This window comes from Mesoplodon mirus (assembly GCF_964341445.2).
Source record: "Mesoplodon mirus genome assembly, chromosome: 3".
Taxonomy (NCBI): Eukaryota; Metazoa; Chordata; class Mammalia; order Artiodactyla; family Ziphiidae; genus Mesoplodon; species Mesoplodon mirus.
The window spans coordinates 109,566,345-109,586,238 of record NC_138978.1 but is presented as its reverse complement, the minus strand read 5'-3'; the positions used below and the strand labels follow the sequence as shown (position 1 = coordinate 109,586,238).

Below are 19,894 nucleotides of genomic sequence, written 5' to 3'. Positions count from 1 at the left end.
TCAGCAAAGGCCTGCAGAGGAGCAAGGTGCAGGGGAGGCGAGTTTCAAGCAGGAGGCAATGAGTGATATTGGCCGTTAATGTGTTGACTTCAAGTTCTGGTTTGGGAATCTGGGTTTTAGCCTGTGGGAGTGGAGAGCCACTGTATCTGATACTGGAGCAGAGAAGTGCCTTGATGAAATATATTTCTGGAAGGTTAATCAGATGGGAGGTATTTACAGTGGATTAGAAAAAGGAGACACCAGGTTGGAAGCTACTGTGATCATCCAGGTAGATAGAGGTGTTAGTAGTAGATGTTTGGAAAGGAAAGAATCAGAAGACACTTCCAAGAAAGAGTTAATAAGATTTAGATTTTGGTTATAAAAATACATACCTGAATGTCAAAATGATGAGTCATACTTTTTTTTTTTAGAAATGAGGAAGTCATACTTCCATGAGTGTATGTTAAGACTAAACTAATAAGACTCAGTAATCTTCCGGAGACACCAGGCCCTTTCAGAAAGGATATTTTAGACAGGGGGATTTCCTGGCACCTCTGAGTTCAGAGCATCTACGTCCTTCTGTGTAAGTGAACATCTGGCTTTCCTCCTTCCCTCAAAGTCCCCTTAAAAATTTCCACCATCAGCATTTAATAGTCCTTGCCCATCCTCTTATAACCTTTATTGCATGGAGGCTGGTGATGTTCATGTAAGTAGAATTAACTGCTCTATCCTTAAAAGGTCTGGACTGGCATATGATTTTTTATTAAAGTTTATGGAAATATACAAATGTCATCAGATATGTATAAGAAATTCTCATCTCTTACAGAATAATGAGCTGAACTCATTAATTATAAATTGACTAAGTTGTCTTAGGGATGAAGTAGGCACATTTCTTGCCAGTTGCTTAAAGCACAGATGTTACTAATATTTGTTAGATTATAGCTGTGGTAAGTCCCGTCATGGGCAGTGAGACTTTGGCTGAACTAGATCAATAAACTAGAATCTGTAACAGAACAGGTGAACTTTTCATCTTCCAAACTGAAACTCCGTACCCATTAAACACGAACTCCCCATTCCCCCCTCCCCCAGTTCCCTGGCAACCACCATTCTATTTTCTGTCTCTAAGAATCTGGCTACTGTTAAGAACCTCCTATCAGTGGAATCGTGTAAGATTTATTCTTTCGTGACTGGCTTATTTCACTTAGCATAACATCTTCAAGGTCCATCCATGTTGTAGCATGTGTCTGAATTTCCTTTCTTTTAAGGCTGAGTACAAATGTGATTTTTTTTTTGCGGTACGCGGGCCTCTCACTGTTGTGGCCTCTCCCGTTGCGGAGCACAGGCTCCAGACGCGCAGGCTCAGCAGCCATGGCTCACGGGCCCAGCCGCTCTGCGGCATGTGGGATCTTCCTGGACCGGGGCACGAACCCGTGTCCCCTGCATCGGCAGGCAGACTCTCAACTACTGCGCCACCAGGGAAGCCCCAAATGTGATTTTGAATGATCATGGTTAGGATTATCTGTGGTTTTTCCAGTAGACCATGGGATTCTGAAGTGATTATTAGAAGAGGCTCCAAGTTGCTACTTGAGCACTGGGTTCAGCAGTCATTTCTGCTCAGGACCTGTTCTTGGCCAAATCATGAAGCATGGCTTCTGGGCCTTCCAAGTGTCCCCTCACCTTCCTTATCCCTTTTCCCTTGAAAGCAAGCTTTGTTGGTGCGTGCCTCTGCCACGACTCACCACTCGTCACCCTGCTTACTGATAGCAGGTAGTCTGCAGTGAATACACACTTGTGTGAGTGTATGTGTGTGTGTCTTAGAGTTCTTTTAACTAAAGAACACAACTTCAAGGCAGCATGTAATGAATTATGTGAGCTAGATTAAACCTAAAACTTGAGGAAACGCCAAGCAGAAAGCGAAGTCGTGTGTGACTCAGGTCTAACAAGACAGGCTGGGTGTGTTATTTAACTGAGCCAGAAAGAAGTCAGGAGGAGAAGAGGGAGGCAAGATGAGTTGAACATATTTATTTTTTAGATTATCAAGTGGAGCTTGTGTTCCTTTGTCTTAGAAAATATTTTAAATGACAGCATAGTATCGCATCATCTTGATGAACTTTAATTCGCTTTTTAGTAGATGTTTGCAAGGTATTGAAATTTTATTATCCAAATGCTACCATGACCAATTTTTGTATATTCCATGTATTTTTACATGTTTCTCAAATCTCTTATGATTACTTTTTGGTGGAAAGGAGAGATGCAAGAAGGTATATGAATTAATAAACCACTGACTAATGGGGTGAGCCGATTGGCTTTGAGGTTAAATTTAGAGGGTGATAATGGCATGTCATGACTTTTGTCTTATCCATCCTTGCAACTCCAGCTGCCTTAGCCAGCCTGAAGTTCTTCCAGAATAAACCTGGGGGTGAGGCCTCTAGACCGACAGGTCTGTGACAAGTGCCATGCCCTCCTCTACCTCAGAGCGGGGCCAGCCCACAGTACAGCTCCTCAGAACCTTTTGCAAAATCCTTTGAGTCAGGTGTGCTTTGGAATTCAGCCTTCTTCAGATTTTAGAAAGGCAATAGATATAAACTATTTCCTCTGTGTGTGTTAAGAAGCACTTCACTTAGTTACGGAGAGCCGCTTACTCAAGCATGTAAATATTTTTAGTAAAACATGGTAGGGCTTCCCTGGCGGCGCAGTGGTTGAGAGTCCGCCTGCCAATGCAGGGGACACGGGTTCGTGCCCCGGTCCGGGAAGATCCCACATGCCGCGGAGCGGCTGGGCCCATGAGCCATGGCCGCTGAGCCTGCGCGTCCGGAGCCTGTGCTCCACAATGGGAGAGGCCACAACAGTGAGAGGCCCGCGTATCACAAAAAAGCAAACAAACATGGTAATAAATATTTGTGAAAAATCTTTTGGCTTTCGGAACTCTTTGGATTTCAGAATTGAGGATAAGGGACTTGGGGCCTGTATCTATGCTGAATTTGAGCAAATAGATCTGACCCAGAAGAAGAAAGAATTCTCTCCCCTTGGTGCTCAAGGGGGTGGACTGCTCATCTTTTCAAGCTCATAAGGAAGTTGGGAGCTCTTTCTTTTTTTTTTTTTTTTTTTTTTTTAATTTTTGGCTGTGTTGGGTCTTTGTTGCTGCCCGCAGGCTTTCTCTAGTTTTAGCAAGCAGGGGTTAGTCTTCATTGTGGTGCACGAGCTTCTCATTGCAGTGGCTTCGCTTATTGCAGAGCACAGGCTCTAGGTGTGTGGGCTTCAGTAGTTGTGGCGTGCAGGCTCAGTAGTTGTGGCACATGGGCTCAGTTGCTCCGTGGCATGTGGGATCTTCCCGGACCAGGGATTGAACCCATGTCCCCTGCATTGGCAGGTAGATTCTTAACCACTGTGCCACCAGGGAAGTCCCTGGAAGCTCTTCCTGAATTTGCAGATGAGGAATCTAAATATTACTCTTTTCTGTACTAAACATTACTTTTTTTTTTTTTCCCAGAGCCTCTTCCATCACCAGCACTGTCTTGCTCATTGACTGATGGGAACATTACACTCCAGTGCATGATCCTGGAAGCTTATGACACCCATCTAGAACTCATACAGTACTCCTGGGACTGTCCTTCAACAATACAGTGTCAGAGTGGCTCAAAACCATCTGAAGCGTATGTTATGAAGGAAGGTGATCTTTCACAGGAAATTCAGTGTATCGTTAGCAATCCATTATTCAGAAGGACAGCATCAATCATTTTGTCAACCTGTGTCCCAAGTGGTAAGTGACTGCATGTGTCATGGTAGAGATCCTATATACAAGTGGGCTTCATGGACCTACATACAAGTAGTGGTTCATGAATTTCATACCACACATGCAGTAACTAACATACATTTCATAAATTTGAAACTTAAATTGAGTTAAAGTTTTCACAGACACTTTATTACAGATATAAAGCTAATATTTTTTAGTACTTTCTGTGTCAAGTACCATTCTAATACATATGTTAATTAATTCCATCCCCACGCAATCTAGTAATTATCCTTATTTCATGAGGAGAAACCAAGACATAATTGGGAGTTTAAGTTGCTTGTCCAAGGTCAACAGCCAGTAAGTGGTAGAGTTTGGTTTTGAAATCAGGCCATCTGGCTTCAGAGCCCATGCTCTTAATTATTCACAATACTGCTTCCTAATATTCTTCATTACCATTGTGTTCTTCAAGGTTGCACACGTGCAACAGGAAGGTGCCTTCAGGGACTTCCCTGATGGTCCAGTGGTTAAGACACCAAGCTCCCAATGCAGGGGCCCCAGGTTCGATCCCTGGTCAGGGAACTAGATCCCACATACATGCTACAACTAAGAGCCCACATGCCACAACTAAGAGCCCTCATGCTGCAACTAAAAGATCCCGCACACGGCAACGAAGATCCTGTGTGCCATAACTAAGACCCGGCACAGCCTAATTAATTAATTTTTTTTTAAGTGCATTCAATACGTTTGTCTAGGCTAACACTCGGTTAATAGCATGACAATCCGTCTCGGCTATGATCTTTTTATGTTGCTTAAGTATCATGTATATTTATAATTTGCAATTCTTCTTATCTGTTTTATACATTATACCCCCAGTTTATAAACAGATGGATCAGTAATTTGAAAGTGGTTCACTAAAGCATAAGAGATGAAAATAGTAAATACTGTATTTCAGGATAATATCACAATTGTGAGGTGTGAACAGGATTCTAGGGCAGATAAAAAATGTGAGTCTCCTTGGGCTGGGGTAGGGTGATTCTGTGAATAAATTTTTTTCTTTTTTTAAAAATATTTATTTAGGTCACTTAAGTAATGGAAATAGAATAGAAATTTAAGTCTTCCGATTTCTGGAGTTTTTTTACATGACACCCTCCTGACTCTTTATATTATATATCTCAAAATAAATCAAATTTAAAAAAATTGTTTGGACTGATTCACAGGGATTAGCTAGTGAGAACCATACCATGTTAAATGAAAGTACAGACTGTGGAAGATTTTATAGGACTGAAGATGAAGATCAAGTTTCTTCAATAAATAAATTATAAGGGGAAGAAAAAGAGAGGTGATGGGGGGACTTAAAGTTTAAGGAAGTTTAAGAAACTTATCAATTAATTGCAATGTATGGACCTTATTAGGTCCTGATTCAAACAGAAAAGAGTAAGAAACAGTGATTTAAACAGTGATTCCATGTTTGATGATGTTGAACACAGTTTTTTTAAGTCTGATGATGCCATGGTTATGTTTTACAAAGAATCCTTATCTTTCGGAAGTACATACTGAAATGCTTATAGCTTAAAAATTGTGCTCTCTGGAGTCAAACAGGGGCTCGCATCTCTAATTGCTCCATAGCAAGTGGGAGGGGAGAAGGAGAGGGGTGGAGCCTGATCCTCCCCTTTAAAGATCAAGTGTGGCATGCATCACTTCCATTCACACCCCCTTGACCAGTCTGAGTTCATGGCCACATCTAGCTGAGGGGGGCTGAGAAGTGCCATCTTTTGCTGGCCATGTGCCCAGTTAAAACACAGGGGTTCTCTTCCCAGAGTGAAAAGGAGAGATTGGTTATTGGGGAACAACAGATACTTCTACCACAATGTACTACAAAATGAATATAACTCATACAATTTTAAAACATATACAAAATCTAAAAAACTTAAAGAATGACATAAGTAGTAAAAATAAATAGAGGTTCTAATTTTTTTTTGCACCTCATTGGTCATCTTATGTTCTCCCTGGGGTTATGTGCCTAATTTGGAAACTCTTGGTCTAAGCAAGAGAAGATGGTGTCTTGGACTAGTAGAGTTGGGAGAAGTGGTTCCGATTCGGCTACATTTTGAAAATAGAAACAGGATTTTCTAATGGTTTGAGTGGGGAAGAAAGGTACCTAATAAGAAATACTGAGATGACCCCTAGATTTCTGGCCCAAGCAACGGAATGAATTGTGTTGCTGTTAGACTGGAAAGCAAGGGAACAGCAGGTGTGTGGAAGAAATAGAGTTTGGTTTGGGACATGTTGTTTGAGATTCCCATTAGATTTCAAATGGAGACGTCAAATACGGTGCTCTGATTTATGAGTCTAGGTCTCTCATGAATGGTTAGGGCTGGAGATAGAGATTTGGGCATAATCAGAGTACAGTAGGCATTTAAAGCCTTGGGACTAGAAGAGATCATGTGGAGGAAGCAGTCGTCAGAGAGTGGTGCTGAGATTGAGTCCTGAGGACTCCAGCATATAGGGGCTGTTATGGGCAGAGGATCCAGCAAAGGAGACTGAAAAGGATCACTAGGGAGGAAGGCAGAAAACCCCAAGAACTTGGTATTTCCAAAGCCGAGTGAAGAGAGAGCAAGCAACTGTCAGTGCACTGGCCAGGTCAAGAAGGAAGAACATAATTAAGAACTTGTATCGTTGTTTCATCTCCCCTAAATATCTGCTGTCCCAAAGCGATGACAGCATCTGGCATCATCCCGTGGGAGAAAGGATTTTGGAAGGGACTGTATCAAGTAGCATTAGATTCAGCTGTTTAAAAAAATTTTTTTAAGTATCAGTGGCTTAAAAATGTAGATTACTTCTTTCATGCTAAAAAAAAAAAACATTGGGGAGGGAGGGCTAAATTATGAGTTTGGGATTAAAAGATACACACTACTATATATAAAATAGATAAACAAGGACCTACTGTATAGCACAGGGAACTATATTCAATATCGTGTAATAACCTATAATGGAAAAGAATCTGAAAAAGAATATATATGTGTGTGTATATATATTTGTGTGTGTGTGTATATATATATAGATATATATATATGTATACGGTTGGCCAAAAAGTTTGTTCGGGTTTTTCCGTAACATCTTACAGAAAAGGTAAAATATATCAGGTATATCACTGTGCTGTATACCTGAAACTAACACAACATTGTAAATCAACTATACTTCAATTTTTTTAAAAAAGGATAAACGATTAACTTTTCTCAACTAAATAACAATAATAATAATAATAATTGGAGGTAGGCAGCCCTGGGCATGTTGCTACTTTATGCAGTTGTGTGGTGCAGCTCCTGCACCTTCCCTGCTATCTCAGGCAGCGGGACCCAGGGAGGGGAAAATGGTGTGTCTTACCCCTTTCAGGGAGACTTTTGAGAAATACCACACAACCCTTCTTGCATCTCACGGCCCAAAACTTGCCACATGGTTAAACCTTGCTACAAGAAAGGCTGAGAAACTAATCTTTTAGGGGAGTGGTGGTATGCCCAGCTGAAAACCTGAATTCTTTTATTAAAGAGGGGAGAATGGGTATGGGGAACAACTAACTAGCAGTTTCTGGCCAGGGGCCTCTCAAATCAAACCAATGGATCATTGCCTATTTGCTCTAACCCACCTGTGTTCCTACTAAGAGGAGAGGGTGTGTGTTCATACTCTCATTTGTTCTTTCATTTCTCTCTCCCCTTCCCTCCCCTCCCCTCCTCTCTCCTCCCCTCCTCTCTCCTCCCCTTCCCTCCCCTCCCCTCCCCTCCTCTCCCCTCTCTCTCATCCATGCTGTACCTGCTGTGAGTGACTCCACCCTCTCCCTTAGCAACGTGTGGTGATCCTTTTGCCATATCCTCAGTATTCTGCCCTTAGATTTTTAGTAGGTGGATAGAGTCCACCTCATGAACACATCATTCTTTTCTATTGTGGACACTTTGGTTGTTTTAGCTTTTTGATATTGTAAGACTGTGGTAAATATCTTTGTGCCTTTTTTGGAGGGAGGGGAGGGGCACATAACTGATAGTTTCTGTAGGTTAATACCTTAGAAATGGAATTGCAGGATCAAAGGACGTTAGTAGAGATTCCAATAGCATCAACTCAATAGGTTCATGGCAACAGCTAATAGATGTTCTTAAGTGTATTGACTCAATTAATGCTCACAGTTACCCTAGGAGGCATATTTATCAGTTCCATTTATAGTGATCCCCTAGAGGAAACAGGCACTGAGAGGTTAGAGCACTAATCCAACGTTGTCGCAATGATTTGGTGAGCCTGTAGGCACGTCATTTAGCACAGTGTCAGCGGCTGTATGATGAACATTTCTCAGGCTTGCAATGCATGGCTGCCGCATTGCCCTGCCAAGCACACGATCCCAAGCTGTGCTCCCACTGGCAGGACAGGACAGCTGAATAGTGGACTATTTGCTGCTTTTAATAAACAGCACTGGGCCTGATGTGTGTCAACCCTGTGCATAAAAGTTTATTTAGAAACACAGTCGATTCTCTTTATTCACGGTAGTTATGTTTTATTGTCACTGTAAACACAGAATTAGTGCATATTGAACCATTGCTCCCAGGGGAGATAGAGGTTTAGGTTCCTGCAGGCCTCCAGTCACATTTTTGGCAAGGAATCAATACAGAACCTCGCTTTATGTGTGTTTCTGTTTAAAGACACCTTATTTAATATATGTGGTTGACGCATGAACAGTGAATTCACAGCACCATAACTGATGCCTAAATGAAGCTTATCTAACACGTGTGTTTTCTCTGTAAGGCACACACAGCCTTCTTATGCTTGGGAACACGAGACAGCATTTTCAGCACTGTGCTTGGGGGCCGTTTTAGACAGTGAAATAGCCAACAAAAAAGTACAAAAATGTGAAACACATGGCACTAAATAGACCACAACTAGGGCACATGTCTACAGTACCAGGGCTAAAACACAAGGGCAGAGCATTGCCTTGAACCTCAGTTTGGGAATGTGTACATCAGGCAACCCAGTTTTCACCATTCTGTGGCCCATGTCAGCGCATGACCGTGAAAGCGCTGAAGGTATTGGTTTGGGGAATACAAATAAATTTTAGCAAGTAGATAAATTGCAAATACGGAATCTACAAATAAAGAGGATCAACTGTATCTCTGTTTTGGTCAGTTCCAGCTAATTGTATTTCCTTCTTTTTTTTTTTTCAGACAATACAAGGCACAGGTTTGTGCTTTTCGCCATACTGCCAGCACTAATATGTGTTTTGCTGTTTTTAAAACGTACGTATACTTTCTTTTTAAAAAAAAATAAGTTTTCAAACTGGAATTGGTTTTTCAAAGGCCAGAAAATGATTAATTTGAAGATGAAAACAAAGTTTGAAATTTTAACTGTTGTGAAAGAAACAAAACCTTTTTTGTTGTACTTGTTGTCTGGGGTTGCTGAGTGTGTCAGGTTCCCCAAGGTTCTGCATTATCTTGAGGTGGAATGAATCCTTGGGCTGTAGAGAGCTGTACAGGAGTGGGAACACAGCCGAATATACTTAGGACTGTTCCACAGCCTCATATCTTTGGCCCAGCTCAACATATAGTTATACTTCTGGTCTCAAGCCAGATTTTGCAAAAAACCTCTTACTCTTGGCTGCCATGGTCATAATTTTCAAGACTTATAGCCCAGAAGGAGGTCCCAGGTAGGAAGGAGCATTTGTTGAGTCGGGTGACATGGAGTGGGTAAAATGACCTGGTATTACCTGTGTTGCCTACCTGAGCCTTCCTCAGTCTCCAGAAAGGAACCCATATGCCCTGGAGAACTGGTAACCTCATCCTAGCCTGTTCTTTCCTGGTGCCAAGAAACCCCTCCTCAAGTCCCAGGGTGTTGACTAGGCTGTAAATTTCAGAATAGAGGTTCTTGAAGCCCCATCAGTTTCCATATCAGCCTTCGCCAAAAGGAAATTTACGAGACTGATTTGTCACTCTCACAGGGAATGTTGAAGAGGAAGCTTTCTGCAAGGTGGTGGCATCTGGGGTCCATGTCATTTCACAGTCATGTCTTGAATCAAGTTCACAGACTAGATTTAAGTTTCCCTAGACCTGCACTGTTCAATACAGTGGGTACTAGCCACGTACAGTGATCTAAATATAAATTTTAATTAATGAAGATTAAATAAAATTTAAAATTTAGTTTCTCAGTCATACTAGCCACATTTCAAGTGCTCAGTAGACACAGATGGCTAGTGGCTACCATGTGAGACCAAATAGAGAACAATTCCATCATTGCAGAAAGTTCTGTTGGTCAGTGCTGACCTAGACTGTTTTGGGGTATTGGCACTAGAATATGATTTCCCGAAGGTACCATTTCTATATTATAGGTTTCAAATACCACAAAGATCCCTAAGTAGTAGATTATCAGTCAACTGAATCTCCTCCAAACAAGTTATAAAAAAATCAGCTGAAGAAAGTTTTAAGCCATCATTACCAATAAGTAAAACATTTGGGGAGCTCAGGTGTTCTTTTTAAAAAGTTATTTTTAATCCCCAAGTAGCAGTATTATAGTTAATCATCTCCCTAAGAGATTGGTCACCAGAAACCAAAATAATTTTCCACTCATGTGTTTTTCTTGGGAGGGAGGGCGGGTGTCTACCACCAGAACTCCTGAACCGAAGAAAAGTAGCACTGAGGACTTTTCTGTCTGATTTAACTTATTTAAAACAACTGGCTGATTTAACTTACTAAAAAAAAAAAAAAAAATGTTTATTCGGTGGAGGGAAATTTACACCAGTGATCAGTACTGGTAGCACCGTATAACCTGAAAAAAAATTGTTCTAAAAAATAATTACTTCAGCAAGCATCTCAACCCTAAAGCCATTAATTGGGAAAGTGAGGCATTTGGCATGGAGCCTTCAGAAGGGGAGAGAGTTGAATGTAAACAGCTCCATCAGCTAGTTGTAGTTGACATTTTTACAAGCTCAGTCAAGGCTGTGGACTTGGCTTCTGGACCATTAACATGGCTCCAGGCTAGCTGATGCCTTCGATGAGGAGGAAACTGATGCATACATGTGGGACCGTATCTTAACGTCCAAACCGGTGCTGTCCAAAATGGTAGCCACGAGCCACATGTGGCTGTTGAACCCTTGAAACAGGAGAGTCCAAATTGAGATGTGCCATCAGTATAAAATAGACACTGGATTTGTAAGACTTCTTATTAAAAAAAGGAATGTAAAGTATGTCATTAATAATGTTTATATTGATTACACGTTAAAATAGTATCTTTGGGGCTTCCCTGGTGGCGCAGTGATTGAGAGTCCGCCTGCCAATGCAGGGGGCACAGGTTCGTGCTCCAGTCCGGGAAGATCCCACATGCCGCGGAGCGGCTGGGCCCGTGAGCTATGGCCACTGAGCCTGTGCGTCCGGAGCCTGTGCTCCACAAAGGGAGAGGCCACAGCAGCGAGAGGCCCGTGTACCACACACACACACAAAAATAGTATCTTTGATATGTTGGGCTAGTCAATAAAATGTATCATGAAAATTAATTTCATCCATTTCTTTTTTTTAAATATAATTGCTCTACTACTATTTTTATTTTATTTTATTTATTTTACTTTATTTTACTTTATTAATGTTTTGGCTGTGCTGTGTGGCATGTGGGATCTTAGTTCCCCAACCAGGGATTGAACCCGTGCCGCCTGCAGTGGAAGCACAGAGTCTTAACCACTGGACCGCCAGGGAAGTCCCCATCCATTTCTTTTTACTGTGTAATGTGGCTACTAAGCATTTTAAATTACTTAACGTGGCTCACATTATACCCCTATCAGGCAGCGCTGGTCCAGAACATTCCAGCCTTCCCTCCATCTTTAGCTTTCTGCACAAGCTGCTATAGAAAAAAACATGCGTCAACAATTTTTGTTTTTCTGTCATCTGATGACCAGTTTTTGAACAACTCTTCGGCCCAACTCTGTGGCCAATTTGATGTAAGCATTTAGGAGAGTAGGAAATATCAGCTCGACAGGGCTCTGCTTTAGAGTTTTCCCAGTTCAGGCCTCTAGCCAGCAACTCCGGATTCCAGCTTTTCTTTTCAGCTCTTTAATTGAGATGAAAATGTCTTCATTTGTAGGTTTTCTGGGATGGGGAGGCCCATAGCAGATAAACATGGAGAACTAGGTAAGTATCCTGTAGACTGCTCAGTGGGTACATTGTATATCGTGCACTAGAAGCAGAACAGCCTGATGTAGAGGGCCTATTCCTTGGGGAGCCAGATTCTACTTATCCGTCTCTTAGTTGCCTTGAACAGTAATAAGTTACATCAGCAGATATACTCACCACAGTTCATTAAGCACCAACTGGCCCCTTTCCATGTAACATCTCATTGAACCCTCTCAGTGAGCTTTGCAAGGGGGGTATCTTTACAGCTTGTTTAGGGACAGCAAATGTGAGACTCGGAGAAGTCAGGTCACATCACTCATAAATGTAGAGCTGGGATTCAAATTTACGTCTTCAGACTCCAAGAGTTATCCTGTTACCCACCACAATCTGCTCCCTCCTTCTCCCATCCCAGGAAAATTGAGCCAAGGATAGGGCTCACTTCAGGAGCCAGGGTCAGAGCTGGGCCCATATCATGAACAAAAGATAGGATCCAAACACAATGAACGGTGGCAGTGGGTGAAGTAAGTTGCCGTAAGAGGCTCCAGAGGGCCCCGTCCTGGCAGAGTCCCCGTGGTCAGGAGGCAGGGGCCCATGAGCCGGCCTTTGAGAGATGAAGGGAAGAGTAAAGGCCCAGGGCTGTAAAAGGCAGGGTAGGGGGTGGCAAGTCATCCCTTTTGGGGGCAGCATATGTTGGTGGGATAGAGGTTGAGCCAGGCCTAGATATTGAGAGAGAGTTGCCAAGAGGTTGGGTAATTTTTTTCTGGGAAACCACTGAGGATTGATTGATTGATTTTGATTGATTTTATTTATTTTTGGCTGTGTTGGGTCTCCGTTGCTGCGTGTGGGCTTTCTCTGGTTGCAGCAAGCGGGGGCTACTCTTGGTTGCAGTGCACGGGCTTCTCATTGCGGTGGCTTCTCTTGTTGCGGAGCACGGGCTCTAGAGAGCAGGCTCAGTAGTTGCGGCTCATGGGCTTAGTTGCTCCGCAGCATGTGGGATCTTCCCTGACCAGGGATTGAACCCGTGTCCCCTGTATTGGCAGGTGGATGGATTCTTAACCACTGTGCCACCAGGGAAGTCCCCACTGAGGATTTTTGAGCAGAGCTATGCTTTGGAAAGATCTCTCTGCTGGTAAAGCATAGGGTGAATTAATAGACAAGAGGCTAGAGGTGGGGACACTGGTTGGTGGATAAATAAAATAATCCAGCCAAGCAGAGGAGAGGTCAAATCAGGGTGGCCATGGCAGAAATGAAGGAGGGCTAGCTTTCAGAGAAAGTATGGATATCGTATGAACAAAGTCTCACCGGAGAGTGTAGTCTGGTGCCAGACTCCCTGGGGTTAAATGGCAGCTCTCTCTCTCACAGGCCTCGGACAAGTCAATTAAACTCTTTGCACCTCAGTTTTCTTCTGTGGAAAATGGGCATAACAATAGTATAGAAATAACAATGATAGTGTAGGTAATAATAGCATAGAAAAAATATGTACAAATAAGTTAGTGTAAGCAAAATGCTTAGAAGAGTGACGGGGCTCATAATGGTGCTCAGTAAATGTTAGCTATTATGGTTATGATTGTTCTTCAAGAAAGGAGCCAAGGGACTTCCCTGGTGGAGCAGTGGTCAAGAATCCACCTGCCACTGCAGGGGACACGGGTTCGAGCCCTGGTCCGGGAAGATCCCACATGCTGTGGAGTGAGTAAGCCCGCGAGCCACAACTACTGAAGCCCGCGTGCCTAGAGCCCATGCTCTGCACCAAGAGAAGCCACCACAATGAGAAGCCCGCGCACCGCAACGAAGAGTAGCCCCCGCTCACCACAACTAGAGAAAGCCCGCGTGCAGCAACAAAGACCCAATGCAGCCAAAAATAAAAATAAATAAATAAATTAATTAATTAATTAATTAGTTTTTTTAAAAAAGAAAGAAAGGAGCCAAAAGGAACAGGAATTCTTACCCTTGGCAGCATGGCAGGCACAGCAGAGGACTCAGGCAGGGCCCTTGTTTGGGAAGGTGAATTTGTGCTCTGACAGGCTGAGTTTGGGGTGTGGGCACATCACGTGGATAGGGGTGTCCAGCGTATAATTGGAGAAGTGGCTTTAGGGGCTGGGGTTACAGGTTGGGGAGCATCTTCGTCAGAGCAGTAATGGATTCCCCCAGCATTTGAGGTCACCAAGAAAGAGAAGCTGAAGGCCTTCGAGTGGTGGGCAAGGCAGAGGAGCCAGGAGGAAGACCCAAGCGGCGCCCTGTTAGGGGTCCGAGGGGGAGGCCACGTGCTAGAGCTGCAAGGAGGCAAAGTGGGAGGCGGCGGTCAAGACCCTTGGCTTGGTTGAACGAGTTGCTGACTTTCATGAAAGCCCCTGGGTGAGTGGTTGGAGTGGAGGTATCGCAGCACAGCAGTGAGGGCCTGGGGGCAGTCAGACCAATGGGTGGGCTTGGGAGGCTTCCTTTCTCCCCAGCTGCCAGCCAGGACAGTGACCAGGTCACCCGGGAAGTCAGCGGCAGCAGAAGACCTGGGGCAAGGGGTTCTAGGGGACAGCTCAGCCAGCTTCAGGGTGTAGGGTGGGCAGGGGTAGTGAGTCTGCGAGGGGTTGATGGTCCAGGAGGCCCCATGGAGAGGGGGTGGAGAGGAGTCAGGTAGCCATGGATGAGGTGAGGGGCAGGTGTGCTAGCAGTGTGGGGAGAGGTAGAAGACCTGGGGGTTATGGTCAGAGGGGGGGCGTTTCGGATTTGAAATCATGTGTGTGAGGGCAGGTGACGGTGAGATTGGAGGAGTGCCTCTGCTGAGATCCACATGGTAGCAGTGGAGGCATGGCCATCACAAACAGTGACGGGGAATGTTGTTCACGGGAGCGCTGTCATCCCAGGCCACTGAGAAAGGTGATGGGGTATCCCAGAACTCATTCCTTTACCTTGCTCCTTTATTCATTCTGCAAATAACTTATGGAGATTACTAGATGTCAGGCACTGTGTTAGCCCATGGCCTGAGATCAATGTACCCAGTGAGGCTAGACATTGTGTGGGATTCAGAGAAAACATATATTAAGGCTCCTACCCTGAGAAGCTTATGGTCACAGTGGGGAGAATGGATGAGTGTGTAAGAAACAGAAAGACTTAGGCAAGAAGCACAGGGTGATGGGCCGGAATGGATGGTCAGGGCTGGGCAACCAACAAGGGGGAGGTGAAGAGGCCAGAATAATCATGAAGACTTTGAAAGGAGTACGATGTGAACTAGATCTTCAAAGCGAGAGCAGAGTGGAAAAGGCATTCCAGCTGGGAGAATCAGCAGAGACATGGAGGGGAACGAAGCCTGTCGTGGTTATTTGATAAAGACGTCAACCTGCTTAGCATCAAGTTGAAGAAACGGCAAAAGAGACAATATTTGCAAGAAAATTTTTGGAAGTCAAGGGCATTAAAATCAAATGATATGGGAGTAGGGGGTCATTGTAGGTTCTGGAGCAGGAGAGTTTTGCATGAAAAACATTGCTTTGGAATGATGAGCTAGGAAGGTAAAACTGACTTCTTAAGGTAACATCCCAGGGAGAAACCTAGGTAGGATGGGGTTGGGTGTGGGAGAGGAGCTTACTTTTCTTGGCGTATTTTTGTTTGCTATTCAGATTTTGTACTTTGTGTGTTTCCTACCCTATTTAATAATACTTTTTAGATTTAAAGAGCCCACTGTGGCTGCAGGGAGGAGTTCCCTCAACTCAGTTATTAAAGGGTTACAGATATGATGGAGGGGCAGGGCTTGGGGGAGGAGCTGGGGAGGGGCAAGCACAGCCAGTAAGAAATGTGAACTAGTCACATCTCCGTGAGACCAGTGTCAGGAAGAGCTAAACCCAATTAAAAATATCTGAGGGGGGCTTCCCTGGTGGCGCAGTGGTTGAGAGTCTGCCTGCCGATGCAGGGGACACGGGTTCATGCCCTGGTCCGGGAGGATCCCACATGCCGCGGAGCGGCTGGACCCGTGAACCATGGCCGCTGAGCCTGCGTGTCCGGAGCCTGTGCTCCGCAACGGGAGAGGCCACAACAGTGAGAGGCCCGCATACCGCACACACACACACACAAATCTGAGGGCAACCAAGTAAATATCAGATATCTGAGGGAAGATGGGTGTGATATTACACTTCTCACCAAGACAGTTCGATTTAGACAGTTTCTGGGAGTGCTGGTATTCACTTTTGGTAAATGTCTGGAAAACAGACCCACAGAGCAAACCAAATTAAAAAGGGAACAGAGTCCCCCAATTCTCTGGGAAGAAAGACTTGCAGATGCTACCTCAGCCTGAAGGAGAACTGGAGATGCAGGCCTGATTCTTTGGCAGTGGATGCACCTGGCTGTGGGAAAGGGTGAGAAAGTCCCTGCGGAAGAGCCTGTGCTGCCAGGGCTAGATGGAGAGCTGCTGCCCACTTCATCCCCCTCAGAAATCCACAGCACCCATTTTCATGTTCTACAGGGTTCTTCGTAAGGAAAACTCCTATTTCCTTTACCTAACCCCTGTGACCCCAGCACTAAATTTTTATGAATTCCTGTTACCAAAGGAATGCAGATATTTTGGGAGCTGTGGTCTGATCTGGCCTATGGAAATATAGACTGTGGGGAAGACAAAAAAAGCCATGGAATGGAATCTCAGTTCGCAGGGACTTGGTCAGGCAAGGCTGTGGCTGGGTGTTTGGGCTGATTTCCTCTGAGTTACCCAAGGGTGCTCTGTCATCACCACAGAGATGAATAATCAGAAAGAGAAGCTGAAAGAAGAAAACCATGCCCGGGGATTCATGTGGCAAAGAAGGAGATGACTGTTAGAAGGGGTGACAGTTTACTTATGGGTCTTAAGAGCCCAGCTCTGTTGTTTGGAGATTTCAGTTATACTCAAAGACTGAGTTGGTTTGAGAAGATGGGACTGTGAGTTAGTGCTGGGCACTGAGAGTAGCACTTCTGGTGGATCTCCAGCTACCATCTCATGAGAGCCCAAGACCAATCTCCCTCCATCTCTGCTCCCTAGAACCCTTGCTTTTGATGGGTTTATTACAAAAGGGCTACCCACATTAGAATAGGAGGGTAATTTAGACCCATAGACTGCAGCACAGACTGACCGACTTTTATACTAATATGAGATATTTCTTTTATAGCACCTGTTGTTTGGTAATAGAAGATGAAGTCAAACGCATGCTAATTAACGTTATTTCAGTCACTTCGAGAAGGCATCTGATTTACCATTTGAGTATTACCTCATCCTTGAGGAAACTTTGGAAGTCTAACCTGAATGGACCCTTTATAAGAAGCAATGTTTCAGGACTTCCCTGGTGGCGCACTGGTTAAGAATCCACCTGCCAATGCAGGGCACATGGGTTCAATCTCTGTTTCGCGAAGATCCCACATGCCGCGGAGCAGCTAAGCCTGTGCGCCACAGCTACTGAGCCGGCGCTCTAGAGCCTACGAGCCACAACTACTGAGCCTGCGTGCCACAACTACTGAAGCCTGCACGCCTGGAGTCCGTGCTCTGCAACAAGAGAAGCCACCGCAATGAGAAGCCCGCGCATTGCAACGGAGAGTAGTCCCCACTCACCACAACTAGAGAAAGCCCGTGCACAGCAATGCAGACCCAACACAGCCAAAAATAAAACAAATAAATAAATAAATTTATAACAAGAAAAAATAATGTTTCATGGAAGAAACAAGGACTAACAAACAACAGGCATTAGTTTCTACTCTGTCACCAACACTGAGCATCACTAGTTACTATCTTGTCCCATAATTGTTTCTTATAAATTGTATTTTTGGAGAAATGTAAATCTTTGTAAATAATGTAAGTATGTATATATATATATGTGACTAAGTGGCTCTTTTTTTCTTGTTAGGGTTGTAAAACAAAATAGTCACATGACTCGGGAGGTGAAGGTTTTTTACTAAAATCTATAATCCACTCTTGTTTTAGAGGAAAAACAGTTCATTGCAGGATCAGTAGCACAGTAGTTTATCATGTTAGCTGTCACATTGGGAGGTAAACAGCAGAGAACTCTTAAACCAGCTATACTCCAATAAAAATTAATTTAAAAAAAGAAAATTAAAATTTTAATTGTATATTTAGAGAATTTGTTTCAGAAGCGTAAGTATTCATTAAAAAGTACATTTCTGTAGTACAATGTGCATTATTTGTAAATTATGAGACTATAAATAACAATTTCATGTTCTTCCCAAATGTTTAAATTTTAAGTAACCAATATATGTACTATTGTATATGTTTGAAATAACTTCAGTCTTACTCGCACTGTCTCCTCTCAATAGAAAATACTAACCTGAAAAAATTCTTCATCTACTTTTTTCCTTTCCTAACTGCAATCAGTCTTAAGTGAGAAATGAATTATTCTTGGAATTCATACTTTAAAGTGGCAAAAATGGGAAAAGTTATAAAATACTTTGGGTGTTAAAATCTGTATCTTGATCAGCACCCAAAACAAACAAACGAACGAAAAAACAAAGTGTAAAGCGATGTACAGCAGGGGTCCCCAACCCCTGGGCCTCGGGGCGGTAGCGGTCCTGGCCTCTTAGGAATGGGGCCGCCCAGCAGGAGGTGAGTGGTGAGCGAGGCTTCACCTGCCACTCCCCATCGCTCTCATTACCGCCTGAACCGTACACACCCCCAACCCACTGCCCACACCACCGGTCCACCCCCGCAACCCACTGCCCGCACCACCGGTCTGTAGTAAAATTGTCTTCCAGGAAGCCAGTCCCTGGTGCCAAAAAGGTTGGGGACTGCTGCTATACGCATGCAGAGCAGCAGCTTCTCCTGGGTAGAGAGGTGAACTGCCCCAGCTCTCCCCTGGGCAGCCATCATAGAAACCCGAGATTCCCGGAGTCACCATGCAAAGGCCTTCAATCCTGAGCCTGCACTCTCCCTGCAGTTCCTGTCACATGAGATTCTTCAGCCTGAAAGGAGATGTTTCTTCCTTCCAAGGTGGGTGTTTGCAAAGGGGCCCCGGGACACAGTGGCATCCAGCTCCCCACAGCGTCAGCAAGAGGGAGACCGAGGCCTGGAAGCCCTGCGCACCCCAGAGAAGAGCCCCCCTTGGCCTCAGGTGGCTTAGCTGTCTAACGAAATGTGTCTTCCGTACTTTGGCCCCCATACGCTCTCTCTGGCCCTTTCTGACCCCATCAGTCAGCAGTAAAATTCCTAGTATCCTCTTCAACGAATGTTCATGTCCCCTTTCTGTTGTCATGAACCCTGGCTCTCCCCTAGGTTGCTGTTTCCCGCAACCTCTCAAGGGGAAGCTCTCCTCTACTGCGCGCCTTGTATGCTGGTCCCAGAGGGAGGGGGGCATCCTCCTGGCTCCTGCTTCCAGACCATTGCTCCTTCCCCAGCTTTGATGCTCACACCAGCAGATCACCACCACCTGATAGCCCTTTTCCAAGTTATCCTTTTTATTCCTCGTGGCGTAAAGATTTTTAGTACCAGGTGGAAATCACTCTCCCTTAACGCTGCTCCTTTCAGAATCTGAGTGTTTTCAAAACCTGCGAATCATGGTCTCCCCCGGGGCTCTTCCTTTCCCAGCACCACCCTGGCCCTGCTCCTGACCTTTTTATCAGTAAAGCCCGCAGTCCCTCACCATCTCAGCTACAAGCATGCCCTCTCTGCTTGTTATCTTCCACACCACACCCTTGAGGGCCCCGAATCCCAAACTCCTGCAACCCCACCAGGACCTGCAAGCCAGCCATCCTGCCTCTTCCCTGGCCCTCAGCTGCTCGGGGTCCTCGTTCTCACTGTTTGGGGTCTTCAGTGTCCATCAGTGTAATCACTCCTCTACCCTCACTCTTTACCCCCTCACTTGGCCAAACCCCAACTGTGGTTATAGTCGCATCTACTAGTTCCCTCCCTGCATCCAAACTACTGAACATCCTGGAGAAAAACACCACCCGGCTGACAAGTTTGATTTCAATGACCGCAGACCTCAAAGGGACTCACAGTGTTTCTCAGATGTCCTCGTCGCATTGCCCTGGTCCGTTCACTGCCTCCTCATCACTCTTCTTAGACCTGCAATACTAACAACTCTCAACTGCTCACCTTGCT

At 44.5% G+C, this 19,894-nt stretch overlaps 1 protein-coding gene across 5 annotated transcripts in view; it reads left to right on the top strand.

Moving 5' to 3' along the window:
• CD58 (CD58 molecule) overlaps positions 1-17,966 on the top strand; it is a 44,229-nt gene extending 26,263 nt beyond the window's left edge. The window contains exons 3-6 of one of the 5 annotated variants that reach the window (XM_082616194.1): positions 3,470-3,739; positions 8,914-8,985; positions 11,813-11,859; positions 16,959-17,966. In XM_082616194.1, coding sequence (XP_082472320.1) covers positions 3,470-3,739; positions 8,914-8,985; positions 11,813-11,838 — 368 coding nt within the window. In that variant the 3' untranslated portion in view covers positions 11,839-11,859; positions 16,959-17,966. Of the gene's footprint in view, positions 1-3,469; positions 3,740-8,913; positions 8,986-11,812; positions 11,860-13,420; positions 13,680-16,958 lie in introns of those variants that run through there. The other 4 variants (XM_082616195.1, XM_082616196.1, XM_082616197.1 and 1 more) reach the window with 4 other exon arrangements.
• Positions 17,967-19,894: the final 1,928 nt, after the last annotated feature.